Source organism: Sceloporus occidentalis, unplaced genomic scaffold, assembly GCF_023333645.1.
Source record: "Sceloporus occidentalis isolate IW3139 unplaced genomic scaffold, rSceOcc1.0.p SCAF_38, whole genome shotgun sequence".
NCBI classification, from domain to species: domain Eukaryota; kingdom Metazoa; phylum Chordata; class Lepidosauria; order Squamata; family Phrynosomatidae; genus Sceloporus; species Sceloporus occidentalis.
In genome coordinates this window covers 3,614,223-3,630,815 of record NW_028317018.1, presented here as the reverse complement: position 1 = coordinate 3,630,815, position 16,593 = coordinate 3,614,223, and the positions used below count along the sequence as shown (strand labels likewise).

At 38.0% G+C, this 16,593-nt stretch overlaps 1 protein-coding gene across 1 annotated transcript; it reads right to left on the bottom strand.

The window, feature by feature from the left end:
* Positions 1-1,106: 1,106 nt before the first annotated feature.
* Positions 1,107-15,109, bottom strand: LOC149290642 (putative methyltransferase DDB_G0268948). The gene is made up of 8 exons (XM_089488441.1): positions 15,007-15,109; positions 13,919-13,923; positions 13,263-13,423; positions 4,644-4,746; positions 4,089-4,199; positions 3,429-3,529; positions 3,190-3,327; positions 1,107-1,197 (listed from the first exon to the last, which is right to left on the bottom strand). Exons 1-8 carry the CDS (start codon positions 15,107-15,109, stop codon positions 1,107-1,109), a joined length of 813 nt encoding a protein of 270 aa, XP_089344567.1.
* Positions 15,110-16,593: the final 1,484 nt, after the last annotated feature.

Sequence of the window (16,593 nt, the reverse complement as noted above, 5' to 3'; positions counted from 1 at the left end):
TATACGCGACGGACGCATACAAACCCCCGCTGCCAACTCCACCTCCTTCCGGCTGCAGCAGAAGGCGACGTCAACCCGCTGCCCCGGCTGGAAGCACCGGTAAGAGAGGGCTGAGAGGGGAGAGAGGAGAGGGGAGGGGGGGGAGAGAGTGTGTGTGTGTGTGTTAGTTAAATGGGGGCATAGGGCATTTCTGGAGTGGCGTTAAGGGGGCATTTAATAGAGCACTCTGCCTCCTGAAATGCCTTATACCTCCCTATATGCCACTCTGCCCCATAATATGCCTTTTAACCCCCTAAATGCCAGAGTGGCATATAGGGGTATAAGGCATTTCTGGAGGCAGAGTGCTCTATACAATGCCTTTTAACTCCCTTAATGCCACTCTGCCTCCTGAAATGCCTTATACCTCCCTATATGCCACTCTGCCCCATAATATGCATTTTAACCCCCTAAATGCCAGAATGGGATATAGGGGTATAAGGCATTTCTGGAGGCAGAGTGGCATATAGGGGGTCAAAAGGCATACCATGGGGCACAGTGGCATATAGAGGGTTAAAAGGCATATCATGGGCCACAGTGCCATATTGGTGTGGCAAGCCTGGGGGCAGATGTGCGTAACTGGGGGACAGGCTGGAAAATACAAGAAATAAAAACAAAAAAAATATTTTTCTCAATCATAGCTTTTATTAAAAAAAATAGTTTACATGAATTAACATTTACTGGTAAAACTTTTTTCCTTTAGGGTCGTCTTATATTCAGGCTTTTTCTTTTTTCCTAAGTTAATATTCAGATTTTGGGGGGGGTCGTCTTATAATCAGGGTCGTCTTATAATCGAGCAAATACGGTATTACAGAGCATTGTTGGCTAAATCTGGCACTCAACTGAAGTTTAAACACCAAAGGGAGAGGTTGCATGTTTCTTGTCATTGATTTCACTTTATGTTACAAAATCAATGCTTTTTTAAATAAAATAAAAACAGACACAGATAGCTTGCTTTATCATTCTTGTATTGATAAAAACTTTTTGAAATACATTTTTCTGGTACAGTTTAATACGTAAATTAGTTTTGCAGGCAAAGCACCTTTTCTGATTTTCTGAAACTTGTGTCATTACACTGGCTTAGAAGCCAATAAACAAACATTAGTCATCAATGCATCAATTTTGGTCTCAGTGGACGACACTCCCATGATTTCAAGTAACCTGAAATGAGAGTAAAGGTAATATTGATCTATCCCGACAAACAAAGAATGCAACACTTGTTGACTAAACACTTGAGAGACATCCTTGGCAATACTGGTGGGCAAATGATACATTTGTTATCTTAAAAACAAATCTCAGCAAATCAGTCTGCAATATTCTGGCCTCTTTGAGTACTTTCTGAGGAAGTGCTCTGGGATGTCTGGTTAATGGAGCCGATACTGGGGAGAAGTGGATTAAGAAAGAAGACAGAAAAAGAAGAGAAAAGAGAAGAAGCATTACTGCAGAAAAGGAGACGGGGACTCGGAAGTGGTCGGTAGAGAAAATAGGGGAATAGCCTTAATTTTTAAACCCCTTAATTAAAGGTTGTACCAAAATTTAAAAAAATTAAATATAGAGGGGGAAAAGTTACGTCTATGATCAGGACAAAACGGAATACAGCACCATTCAAAAGGTTGGAATCAATTAAAAATGTCCTGACGTTTAAGAAAAAGCAAATTGTGTCCATATAAATAACATCAAATGGATTTTAGACATTAGACAGTGTAGACAGTTGATGTTGTTAATGACTATTGTAGGTGGAAACGGCAGATTTATAATTAAATATATTCATAAGTGTATAGAGGCCCTTCATAAGCAGCCTTCACTCATTTGTGTTAGCTAATCCAAGTTTATGTTTAAAAGGCTAATTGATCATTAAAAACTATGTTGCAATTATGTTAGCAGAGCTAGAATTTGTGTGTGTAAGCGCATATGTGTGCATAAATGTGGATGTGGAAGTGCGCGAGTACGGATGTGCAAATGTGTTGGCGCGGATGTCTATGTGTAAGTGTTAGTGTGTGCATGTGTTGGCGTAAGTGTGTAAGCCTGTGCAAATGTGATAAAGTGTGTAAAAATTTATCAGTGTGTGTGTGTTACTGGGGGATAGGCCAATATAATAATGAGTAAGAGGGGAGATAGATAGAAAGAAGAGATATGGACAGAAAGTGGATAATGAAACAGGGGAGAAATGGTAGAGAGAGTCTGTTTTTAAAGTGTTTGTATGTTAGGGCAAGTAAGTGTGTGGGTAAGTGTGAATGTGTATGTATGTGTGTAAGGGCAGGCATGTGTGTTTATGGGTAACCATTTGCAAGATTAGCGTATGTGTGTGTATTGTGACAGTCTATCCATTACTGATCCTGTTTTTGGGCCTAAAGGGTATAGCATAAGTAAAGGGTGTACCTATGTCAAACTGGGAGAAGACCTAACTGAGAAGAGACCACTCTGAGTGCAATCTAGGTGCTTGGTAAATCATGTGGATGCAATCTGCACAAGTCCTGTGTCCTGTAAAAGTTTATGTCTTAGAAGCAGGAAAATCCTAAGTATCTGAGCTAAATTGTGATGGCTAGACGACTAGGTCAAAGCATCTCCAAAATTGTAGCTCTTGTGGAGAGTTCCTCCATCTGCAGTAGTCAGTGTCTATCAAGAGTGGTCCAAGGAAGGAAAAGTGGTGAACTGCAGACAGGGTCATAGGCGGCCCATGGGGGGTGAAGGCTGGTCCGTCTGGTCAAATCCACATAAGAAAATATCCATCATATGTTTATACATGTTAATATATGAATTACACCAAACTGACAAAAGTATGAAATGGCAAAACGATAACAGGAACAAAAGTGGAGAAAAATCAAAACCTTTCAACTGCCTTTGAATGTGGTTAATTCAGAATTTCCATCATACCACAACCAAACTGGACACTGCAGACATTACCCAACGGTCATCACTGTTACCAACACATGGATTTTTACCAAGAAATTGTTAAGTAGCTGTACTCGTCCACAGGAATATGATGTATTTTGTCAAACGCGAGAACTTTTTATTTGGCCAACATACAATAAGATGAAGAGTCACTTTCATTTTGGACGTTTTTGGCATTTTGAAACTGAGACTCTTTTTTCCATATTGGCCCAATAAAAGCTATTACCTTCGACTACAAGTATTTTAAAATATTTTTCTTACCTTTTCTCGGTTGTGACTATTAAATCTTTTGCTTTCTCAGGTTCCAGTTTAAGGTATATCTGGTACATAGAGAAGGTTTGAATAAGACCAATAAAATCTGCCAAGGGCATTGGTATTTTGACAGTTATTTTCTCCATCCTGCCACATAAACATAGAATTAGGGTTGTTTGAATGTACATTATAACACACACACACACACAACACAGAAGAATAAAAATGGCAACAAAACACAGATTTACCGTTGTTTGTCTGCGTAGGGTATAGCTTCAAATATGTCTTTGTAACCCGATTTGACATGATTTACTCTCTCACTTACATATGGGGCCAATGTATCATGCACCTGAAAAAAGGCAACTGTTTTAAAAGAAAAGAATTTGTTTTACTGTAGGTTTTCAAGTTTATGATTAAGATAGCCTTGTACACTGAGTTATTTTATATAACTCATGGATGTGTGGTTTACTGTAATGTTTTATCCAAACACTTTTGTCAATGCTCACACATTTGTATCCATACCTTACATTATTTAACACTTATTTCACTTAAGTGAGGGCGGCCTCGTGTGATTATATATTATTATTATAAGACAACTGTAAAAGGAGTCAATGTTCATATTTTACATTTTTGTAAAATCATATGTCTCACCTTAAGTCCACAATACAAATAAGCTGTGTAAAGAATAATAAAAGAGGAGATGTGTGAGATTATTTAGATGTGATTCCTGTATAAAATGCTCAGTTTTATAGCTTAGGTACAACTTGGAGATAATGCACCATTAGGTCTTGTCAAAACCTCTTCAATGCTTTTGACTCAATGGTTATTTTCACATTTCACATTTCCTGCATATTACACACAAAAAATATTAGCATAGTATATTGAAGTTAAACAAATATGCAACTGACCTCACGAACAACCTTTGTCAACTGCTCTGACCGGTCTTTGTAGTGAAGTTCCATATCAGGAAGGTAGGTATAAAAAGCAAGACAACCACGTGGTTTCAAAATTCTGTCAACCTAGAATATAATATCAGACATGATTGTGTACATAACTTACTAATATATTAGAAATCACTTATATTAAGCATATCACTCTTTAAATAAATCATAAATTGGTTAACCTGTGTGTAAATGGTGCATCATAATCTTACAGCAATATTACTATTGCCTGGTTTGTGGTTGAGCAGACATTAATTTAATTACTTTTCAACTTTTAATAGGAGATAATAACACTATCAGTATTTTTAACTGGTTTAGTATAATTTACACCCAATACATCCCACCCACTAACAGATGCCATGATAACAAGATTATCAATGTTTTTGCAATGGAGGCTTGTATTTCCACCAGAAATATGATGGAACTTGATTGGTGCAAGCAACTACTGCAGTAATTCAAGTTTTTTTTATTTTGCTTAAACGAAAAGGGTCCCAAGACACTTGCAGAAAGGTTGATTGTTACCTCCTTGAGAAACTTCTCAGTATCGAACCAGTGGACAGCAGCACATGCAGTTATCAAATCAACAGATGCGTCATCTACTGGCAACTCCTCAGCTGGACTCACACTACACAAAACACATAACATATTATTAGGGTTTAACCCCTTCAGGACCGGGATTTTGATACTAAGGTGTCGCTAAAGGACCGGAGCAGTTTTTGTGTTTTTGCCATGTCTTTCTTCAACTGTAATTTCTCTCTTATCAATTGGTGCACCCACACAAATCATATATTGTTTTTTTCAGCACAAGTAGGGCTTTCATTTGAAACCATAGTAAGCTGGGTAGTACATTGTTTTGTTTGAAAAAAACTGGAAAAAGTGGGGAAAAAATGAAAAAACGCATTTTTTTTACAGTTTTGTATACATACAAATTGTACACACATTAAACCAATGGGAAAAAATTATCCCAAATATATTCATTAAGTTGTCCTGATTTGGAAACCACCCAACATGGCCAGGATTTTTTATCTATTTTGACCAGTATAGGGCAAATATTGCAAGGCATGCATCACGTTTTTGAAATGTAATTTTTTTCAAATTTGGCATGGTAGTCTAATAACTGCAATAGTTGTCACAGATACTGATTACCCCCCAAAATGATATGTTTATGAACAGTAGATAAGTCAAGGTGTACAACTAGGGTCATTTTGACACTTTTCAAACAGGGATTTTATCGCCAATTGCTGCCAAATTTTGAGGTATTTTTATATTTTTTTGGTTTTTTTTTGCATATGTTGAAATGTTGCTTTAGATTTTATATTATATTTTGTATAGAATATGTGCAACTGCAGAACAAAACACCAAATTGTGTTCACCAACATCCCCCGGTTCCAACAAGGCCTCACATGCATGGTTCATGCATTTTTTGAGGAAGCTATGAGGGCAAAACTGGAACATGCGCATTTTCGTTTTCACATTTGGAATTTTCAGAAATTGGTTTCCTGGGCCCATATCCCATTTGGGACATTTTGGAAGCCCCCTGCTGTAAATTACCCCATAAAAGTATATATTTATGAACAGTAGACAAGTCAAGGTGTTCAACTAGGGTAGTTTTGACAGTTTTCAGCTAGCGTTTTCTTCACTGATGTCTGCCAAAGTTCACGGAAAATTTATTTTATTGCGTTTTTAACAAATACATTTCAATGTTAAAATTTATTTCTTGCACAGCATATGTGCAACAGTGGAAGAAAGCACCACATTTTGTTCACCAACACCCCCCGGTTCCAACAAGGCCTCACATGCATGGTTCATGTATTTTTTGAGGAAGCTATGAGGGCAAAACTGGAACATGTGCATTTACATTTTTTTAAATATTTTTTTTCATCAGATTACTTGTAAGTGACAGGTTTAGGCCGCTGACATCAATCAGGGAGACCGATCAATAATCAGCGACTTAAAATGTCACCGACAAGTGATCAGGTAATAATTATGATTTTTTCATTTTATTAATAATTTGTGTTTTTTTCATAATTACCCTAGATGACCCCTCTCTCTTTGTAGAGCAGGGTCATCCGTGGGCTGCCATAATGATCCGATCACTCCTATTGGCCAGGGGCGATCTGATCAGCCCAGCATTTGACCTGGAAGCACCCTGGACTTTCAGGTCAGTGCTGTTATTTTTTTTTTTATTATTATTATTATTTTATAAATTTTTTTAATTTTTTTTATTTTTTACATTTTTTTTTAATTATTATTATTATTTTTTTTAACTCTTTCAATGCTGATGCTCCATTGAAGCACAGCATTGATTGATATTTAGTCCCCACAAGCTTGTGGGGACTAATATTAACCCCTGCAATGCTGCGATGGGGGTCATACACAATCGCAGCATTGAAGAGGTTAATTGAGGAAGAGGGGGGTAGGGGTTAACTGAGGAAGGGTGGGGGGTGGGGGGGTCTGGTCTCCACACTCATGTGGAGACCAAAGAACCCTGTCTCCCTGTCCCTGAAGCTGCCTCTGGCAGCTGGGACACAATCTCCAATAGACTGGAGATTGTAGGGGAGGAGTCTCTCTGATCAGTCCTACAGGACTCATCAGAGGACTTCTGGGGGCTCGTTTTTGCTGTTGCTGGTCTGCCTGGGCTTCCAGGCAGACCACCAGCAGCAGAACCCCCTAAAAAACGGGAATTAACCCCTTCACGGGTTAACGCTGCACTGACGCTCTCATGGAGCGATCAGGCAGCAGGGGGGTGTTGGATCAGGTCCCCACACCTGTGTGGGGACCCATTCAATACCCCCCCCTTCCCTGAAGCTGCCTGAAGCTGCCAGTTTCTGCCTACAAAATCACTCCGTGGGAGTGATCGTGGGCTTGGGGGCGGGCTTAGACAGGCTGTGCTGTCTGCCCAGGAGTCCTGGGCAGACAGCAGCAGCAGCGCCCCCACGATCACCGCGATTGTGGTGATGTGGGGGCGTTTTTTGGAGGAGACGTACCTGGTACGTCCCGGTCTACCGGTGACTGTTAACCAGGAAGTACCAGGTACGTCCCGGTACTGAAGGGGTTAAAGCATCAGTTTCTGAAGGTTCTCTTATTCTTCCATGTTCTTCTCTTCCAAAAAAAAATATAAATAAATAAAAAAATAAAAAAGAAGATTTAGTCATCCTGTGCATCTCTAGCACAAAGAGAAAACTAAACATTGTGGAATCATGTCACCCACATGCTTGGTTTAACTTTTTAACTGCAAAATACTTTTTAATGCATTTCTCTTCCCCTAGGAGTTCAGAGAGTGAATACAACAGATACATGTACTATAATAACAGATAAAAGAATCATTTTGCAGATGCCTCAGACTTCAAATTCAAACCACAGTATTTTTTTGTCTACGAAGGAAAGATATCAGCTCTGTAGATTAACGACAAACATAATTAGATGAACATGTGTAGCAGACTTCTGTATATTTTATGTTCCCGCTATAGCCATATTGGATTGCTTGACCTTAAACACTCTTACAAAGTCAATACAGCACTGTTGAAAGAACATGTGTGCATTGGCATCACATTTATACATATTCAATATTTATCAGGACTACATAGTTAATGAATAAACTAATGTTAAATGCTCCTTAAATGTCAAAACATTGCTGCGATATTTTTCATCTTTAAATTTCTCTTTTAAGTCACCAATAGAGACTATGTTGCAAAAATAAGTCTTTTTTTTCCATATTCACTGTTTCTTTTCTAGCTATTTTTGGTTGTTTAAGATGTGAAATTTTTTGAGCTTGTAGAAAACAATTTGCAATTCGCTTTATATTACTAATACATATAAAGAGATTTTAACGCAAAAAACACTAGTGAGAGCAGTGCCTTGCTTCGACATTGATACAATACTGCTTGGTATGTAGTTGTCATCTTAGGCCCTCTTAGCTGGCACGCTAAGGTTTAATGTTATTTTCTAGCATTTCTCAGAGTTTTACTATACCTTAACCCTTCATTACTAGGCATTTTCACACCTTAGCAACTGAAGCTTTTTCTTTAATAAACGTTCCATGGAGATCCTTTAAGGTCTTTATGGATCTCAGAGATCCTTCTTGTAACCCGACAGTACCCTATATCGTGTCATGATAGCCTCACTGGGGTCTGTTTATTCTTTTACTATTTACTAAAACTAAAATAGTTTTGTTTTTTTCTCTGTTCCTCCCTCTTTTCAGTTTAATCCCCACTGCAGCTGATCACAAAATTGCATCTACACTTCTGGCACTCTAAATTACTTAAGTTTCTAGTTATAACTTACTGTAAAAGAACATATAACTGAGATTGCACACGTAATTACTTTTTGTAGATGCCCAAGGGTATATACGTGGACATCTATGGGCACTGCATAACTTTTTTGCCATTTTTTTTGTCATGTGAGAGTATTATCTAATTGATTTCCAATGCATCTGGAAGATTACCCAGTCACCCACAGAAGAGAACACATAGACAAGGCTTTTAATAATTAAATACAATAAAGTTATGCCATTGAGTTGGGATTCAGGTCTGGACAACATTATCATTTACATGCTGTCATCTGTCCATTTTTTGAGTATTGTGTTTTCAATCCTGTTTAAATGGATCATGTAATTTGATAGAAATTGTGTTATTTTGGTTTTTTGTATCGTTTAGTTCAAATTAACAAATTGCATATGATTTTTTTTGTACATAAGTCGTGTGCTCCCACTACCCTTTTTGACTAATTAGCTGAATCTGACCACTGGAAATAAGCATAGTAGTAACTTGTGTTTTGCGCACTGTAAAAACGTATTCTCTTGTAGGTTGTTCTTTGCATTTCAATCAATATTAAAACAATAATTCATACTTTTATTAATGAGAGTATGAAATTAGAAAATAGACTGATCCTTTTAATTCACAGGGTAAATTCCAACTAGGGCTGCAACTAACGATTATTTTCATAATCGATTAGTTGGCCGATAATTTGTTCGATTAATCGAATAAAAAAAATTTATGTAAACAAAAAGGATATTAAAAACAAACAGCAGACTAAAAAAAAAAACTTTGATAAAAATATTTATGCCTTATACCCCCCAGATATGCCATAGTGCCTTCATAGATTCACAGACTTTCACACACTCGTATACAGCACACTGACACAATACTATTATAAATAAATACAGGATTAATCTTCACTGCCCCAGGATTTAGATTCCCCTTAGTTTGCCCCCCTTTACCTCTAACTGCACCTTACGTTAACCGTATTAAATTAACCCTGAGTCCTCAGCATTAAATTAACCCTAAAGACCCCATTAACCATCACTGCCCCTAAATTAACCCTAAAGGCCCCATTAACCATAACTGCCCCTAAATTAACCCTAAAGACCCCAATAACCATAACTGCCCCTAAATTAACCCTAAAGACCCCATTAAGTATAACTGCCTCTCAATTAACCCCCACCTCCCCTAACTTTCAGCAGCCAAATATTAATTTCATACATACTGTTAGATGAGTTGCTGAGCAGTGTGGATGCTATAAGGAAAGGGGCGGGGCAATTGAAAGTGTGACTGCAGGGAGGGACTGGGAATCAGAAAGGGGTGGGGCCAATCATCAGAGTGACTGTAGGGAGGGACTGGTTAGTAGTAACTGCTATGAGTCACACTGAATGAACTGGATTATAAAAACGAGGGGTTATCGATAAAATCGATTCAACTAATCGATAATGAAATCAGTTGGCAATGATTTTCATTATCGATTAGTTGTTGCAGCCTTAATTCCAACTTTAACATTCTGTAAATGCATTAGAGACATTATGAAATACTTAGCTTCTGTCTTAAGCCATATATAAAGGTATATTTAAAGTATGTGTCAGCAACTTTAACTAGATCACCATGAATTATGTTGTCTAGTTACAGATAACATATATCTGAAAATTATTCATTATGAGTCAGTATGGTTGCTGAACGTGTTCCTGATTTTACATACACACATTAATACAGTGAGCAAATCAATTTTAAGAATTTGACATGGTTAAAGCCCTGGTTACCAGTTGGCGCGCTGCAAGTCACTGTGGACTAGATCTTGCTACCAACTAAAAACATCTCTCCATCCTTGTTTTTTCGGTCCACAATATCTGGTGGATGAATCTGGTATGCTGAGCCATGCACAACACCAAGTTAGATTAAAGTCAAACTCATATGAGTGGTTTCCAAAATTAGGACAAAAACCTGAGTATAGTACTTCATTTTGTTCCATTTTCACAAGCAAAAGTGTATACTTATTATAGGTGAACAATGTGAATTTCCCAAATTTTTGTACTATATGTAAATGTATTTATATTTTATATGCATGTGTATCAAAAGAAAACATTACTTGCCCGAAAAACCAATATTTAATTTGTGCAAATAGTTAAATTAGAGGGGAGGTTAGAGTTCAATAAAACATAGAAAAAGTGATAAAACACTTCAGCCCTTAACTTATATGATAGGTGAGTGGACCCTTTAAATTTGTGTGTGGTCAGTTTTGCAAACCCATGTGGCATTCCTGCAGAATCCCCCAAATGCATTTGCGCTTGTACAGGATATAATCACCTCCTGTCAACTCCAGTCATGGCTCTGCTGAATGCTTTGTAGACCCCAGTGACCATGTGTAAAATCTTCCCATTTATTTCAATGGGGGGGGGGGACTTGCCTACCACTCATCTAAAGCTTCAAAAAGTACATCATGAACTCTCAAAAAAGTTATTCATATATTATGCATAGCCAAACAAGCTACTGTTGATAGAGAAGCTAGACAGAAGTGGTCCTTCACAGTACATAGTACTTTCAGTGAGCTGAACTGTCACAACTCTTTTGCAAACTCCATTAGTGAATATGAATAAACCCTTTTTAAGTGGTATTATCATGGCACAGTCAGCATCTATAGAACAGATGGAGCAGATGATTTCATCTTTGAAATAAGAACATTTGATTAAACTAAGTTATACATTAAGCTATGTATTCAATCAATATAACATTGGAAGGGACAGGTTAAATATATAGACTTTAATAAAATCTGCGTGTTGTGTGTGTAAGCACATATTAGGATGCTAATACAGACTATAGCATCACCAATTCAGCAGCACTACTTTAGTGTACATTGGGTGTACCAATAGTTATTCAGTCACGTACATATTTTTTTTTCATTATCTTGCACATTTGGATTGGCGATTTCTGTATAGCTGGGGCCTCCAACATGCGGCCAGGGCAACCGATCTTACGCGGGCCGCACCTCGAGCCCTGCTACAACAAGAGCCCTGCTACTTACCTGTGGGAGGGTCTTTTGTACTGCACAGAGGAAGCGGAACCCAGCAGAGTTCACGTGACATCACATGAGTCTGCTCCAGTCCTGATTCCTCTGTTCAGTACCAGAGAACGCAGAGGGAGGCCGCGCCCCCTGCTGAAGTCTGTGAGCGGCATCGAGGAGCTGCAGTGCAGGTAAGGGGGTGGGGAGGGTGTTTGAATGAGTATGTGTGATTGAGGGAATGAATGAGTATATGAATGAATGAATCTGTGTGTGATAGCATGGATGTGTAAGTGCTGGAACCTAGGCATGATGGGACTGTGATTGCTGTTAGCAATGACACTCCTATCATGCCAAGTCAGCCAGTACATGCGGAAACCTGGCTAGCTGCCCCCCTTGTGTATTGATGCTGCCAGCAATATGAGGTCTGCACATCACTTACAGCCATCCTGTACCAGCATGTACTGGCTGACTTGGCATGATAGGAGTGTCAATCACAGCAAGCACAGTCCCATCATGTCTAGGTACCAGCATTTACTGGTTGCCTGGGTATGATAGGAGTGTGATTGCTGTTAGCAATCACACTCTTATCATGCCAAGTCATATTGCTAGTTTTTTTGTCCAAATGTGAGTTTTTATTATTATTTTTAAAGGTGGGGGTCATTTTAGGTTATGGCTAAGTGAACCGTGAATGTTTTGGTCCAGAATTTTCATTTTGGTGCATTCCTAGAATAAATAGAACCATTTCATTTTTTATTATCCTGAATTTGTAGTCACAACACTAGGCCCAGAAATCAGTGAGAGGAAAAGTAAAGGTTTTGTGTCATTTACTTTATTTTAATCAAGGCCATATTTTCTCACAGTGAAAAATGAGTGCCGCCCACGCACGTATACATTCTGATGAAGTGGCCCACTGCAGAAAAAACTTGGACACCCCTGCTGTATAGCATTCACACAACATATTTCAAACATCATACTACACAATCAATTCACTTATAGCCAAGACAAAAATCAGTCATTGTTTTTATATAATTACATTTTTTTGTTTACTTTGTCTAGGTTTTCTCTCCCTTCTTTTCTCTTCCCCTTATAATACTATAGTACAAGATAAGTCTCCCATCCCATAAGTTACCATGGTGACAGGTCTAATTTGTAATCAGTGTATTTTTAATGATGTATATTAAAAGTTAAGCATTGACTGTGTCTTCAAAAATGTTCCTTTCCCTTTGTTTGTGGTGAATGCTGAAAAAAAAAAAAATAATAATAATCTGTTCCTGACCCATAATTGTCTGGGCCAAGGGTATGGGAGGTCATAAATACAGTGCAGTGGCCATGAAGCTTGACATCATGTAACACAAAACAAAAATAATGTACAGTCATGCCCGGGTTTATTTTTTTTTTTTTTAGGAACTAGTGAAGCAATCAGATTGCTCACCAGTTACTTAAAAAAAGGAAAGAAAAAAATTGCCACAAAAATGAGCAGTGTTTAATTTTGAAACGTTGTTTATTGATTTGCCCAGAGTCCAATTCCTGACTTCAGTCAGGCAGAACTGTAGTGTTTTTGCGAACATGTCAATGCATTCCTAATGCATCTTTGCCTAGAGGCAGGAGTCAACATGTCTGATAAGACTGTTACATTCATTGTATTACTATATTAACTAATATTTAGTTAAACACTTGTGAGGCTTACCAGTGTTATAAAATAAATGCTTTGTTGTTACTCACAAACAATGGTAGTTTTAGTTTTCTTGCCAGTGGTTTCACTGATAAAATAAAGACTGTAGGTTGCCTAGAAATGTGCATTCTCATTACATTTACAAACATGTAAATGTATATTTTATTCTCAAAATTACTATGCGATTACTGAATTTGGCTAACCTGTAAGTCACATTTGGAAAATGATCGGCATTCCTGGCTTCTTCTATCTGAGCTTGGCTAATATCAGTTCCCACAATCTTTTGGAAGTAAGGGACAAGAATTCGTGTACTCTGTCCTGTTCCACAACCGACATCTACTGCTAATCCATATGGCTTTGTCAGCTAGGTAAAGAAGGAGAAAGGACACAGCATATTCAGGAATAATATATCTCCTGTCCCATATTCTAAGACAGAAAGTTAAGTTCTAGGGTTGTATTAAAATAAGAATACACATTTATTTAAATAATATGCTTCAACAACTAACATGAATAATGTGCACTGCAATTCAAGTGAACTTTCACATATGTAAGTAAAGAGATTACTCAACAATATACAATCATGTGAAAAAGCACACCCTCTTTGAATTCTATGGTTTTACATATCAGGACATAAAAGCAATCATCAATTCCTTGACAGGTCTCAAAAACTAGTAAATACAACCTCAGATAAACAACACATGACATATTGCATTCAAAACCAAACAAAGCCAAAACGGAGAAGCCATTAGTGGAAACGTGTAGAACCACTTTTAGCAGCAATGACGTGAACTAATCTTTTCACATTATTGTGCTCTCTTAAGGTCCCACCAAAGCATTTCAATCGGGTTGAGGTCTGGACTTTGTCTGGGCCATTGCAACACCTGGATTATTTCCTGTACTGTGATAAAATTTAACATCTAATATGCTAACTGAGGCCTGTAGAGTCTGAGATGTAAGTTCTCTGAGCATTACACGGCCTGTCCTTTGGGTGAATTTGCTGCGACGGCCACTACTGGGAGAATTGGCAACTGTTGAATAAATCATGACACTGTGTAATATGTCATGTGTTGTGGTTCAACTTAGGTTGTATTTACCTAATTTTTAGACGTGCTAAGGAACAGAGGATTGTTATTAGGACCTGATATGTAAAACCATATAATTCAAAGAGGGAGTACTTTCTTTTTCATGTGACTGTATGTATTTCACATTATTGCATTAATATCTACATGTTGTTTATATCACATTATTGGAATTTTCTTTATATGTTTTGTTACAGCAAAAATGACCAATATACACCCTTGACATGTACATCATTCATCATGTCTTTAGGCTTGACCTACATTCTTGAACTTTAAAATGTCATCTAGCGCTTTTTACTGAAAGTAGCTAAAGTAAATCTTTTTTGTAACTAGGATCTTGGTCACACAGTTTTTATCTGCTGTTGCATCTAGTTTTCCCCCCATGTGTTTCAATACCAAATAGGTTTTTGTACTGTATAAACTCAGCAAATTAGGTTTGTTTGTGACTTGTAACATGAATCAACTGCATAAAAGTGCTTCATAATGTTAAGGGGCCATCGGCAGTAATCTTTATCACCGTTGTCTTGGAAGAGTTAACTATGTATCTTTTTCCTAGTTGGGTAAGTGAATGCAGAGACTGAATAAAAGATGAAGATGGCATTCAGTTACATCCTTTCACATGTCTGTATCCTATTTAACACAAACACAGGCATTTGGATTTTCCAAACCCTATATTCTTCTAAACCAAGAATAGTTACATCGTGAATGTAATGTTTAGCTTTTTTTTTTTATTTTTTTTTTTTAGCGCAACACATTAACGTCTGTAAGAAAAGAGCAGTACATTGAAATTTTCATACAGTAAGCCATCGTGGCCTGTGCTTTATTTAAAAGAAGCTTTGAGGAACTGGAATATTCCTTACCCTTTCACCCATGTAGTTAAAAATAATGTCCTGGACTTCTTGTGGAGCAGAGAATCTGTATTTTTGATAGACAGATGCATGAGATTTGCCCTCAAACAATCGAGAAGACATTGTTTATACCAAACAGTGCCAACCTGCTGGAACAAAACACCCACATATAGTTATTTGGATTAAATGACACAGTATCAGTACAGTAACCAGGTCCATGTCCAACATTTACCATTAATAGTTTTGGTGCACAATATTTATGGTAAATTTCTGACATGGGCCTGGATCAACAGCATTGCATACACTATATAGGGAAAAGTATGGGACACCTGAACATTACAATTACCTGGGACTTTTATGACATAGCATTCTAAATACTTCATCCAGTAGAGCATTTGTTATTAGAAATCCTACAATGTCATTTCCTGTATTCTTTCCCCCCATTCTGTCTCTCATAGTTGAAGTGTACCTATGGTGAAAATTAAAGGCCTCTCATCTTTTTAAGTGGGAGAACTTGCACAATTGGTGGCTGACTAAATACTTTTTTGCCCCACTGTATAACAGCTTCTTCTCTTTTTCATTAGATTTTGGAGTGTTTCTGTGGACCTTTTTTCCCATTCATCCATTAGAGCATTTTGAGGTCAGGCGCTGATGTTGGACGAGAAGGTCTAGCTCTAAAATCTCCATTCCAGCTCATCCCAAAGGTGTTTGATGGGGTTGGGGTCAGGGCTCTGTGCCAACCATGTCTTTACAGACCATGCCTTGTGCACTAGGGCACAGTCATGCTGGAAAAGAAAAGGGTCTTGTCCAACATCAGTGCCTGACCTCAAAATGCTCTAATGGATGAATGGGAAAAAAGGTCCACAGAAACACTCCAAAATCTAGTGAAAAACAGAGGAAGCTGTTATACAGTGGGGCAAAAAAGTATTTAGTCAGCCATCAATTGTGCAAGTTCTCCCACTTAAAAAGATGAGAGAGGCCTTTAATTTTCACCATAGGTACACTTCAACTATGAGAGACAGAATGGGGGGAAAGAATACAGGAAATCACATTGTAGGATTTCTAATGAATTCATTGGTAAATTCCTCGGTAAAATAAGTATTTGGTCACCTACAAACAAGCAAGATATCTGTCTCTCACAGACCTGTAACATCTTCTTTAAGAGTCTCCTCTGTCCTCCACTCGTTACCTGTATTAATGGAACCTGTTTGAACTTGTTATCAGTATAAAAGACACCTGTCCACAACCCCAAACAGTCACACTCCGAACCCCACTATGGCCAAGACCAAAGAGCTGTCAAAGGACACCAGAAACAAAATTGTAGACCTGCACCAGGCTGGGAAGACTGAATCTGCAATAGGCAAGCAGCTTGGTGTGAAGAAATCAACTGTGGGAGCAATTATTCGAAAATGGAAGACATACAGGACCACTGATAATCTCCCTCGATCTGGGGCTCCACGCAACATCTCACCCCGTGGTGTCAAAATGATCACAAGAACGGTGAGCAAAAATCCCAGAACCACACGGGGGACCTAGTGAATGACCTGCAGAGAGCTGGGACCAAAGTAACAAAGGCTACCATCAGTAACACACTACGCCGCCAGGGA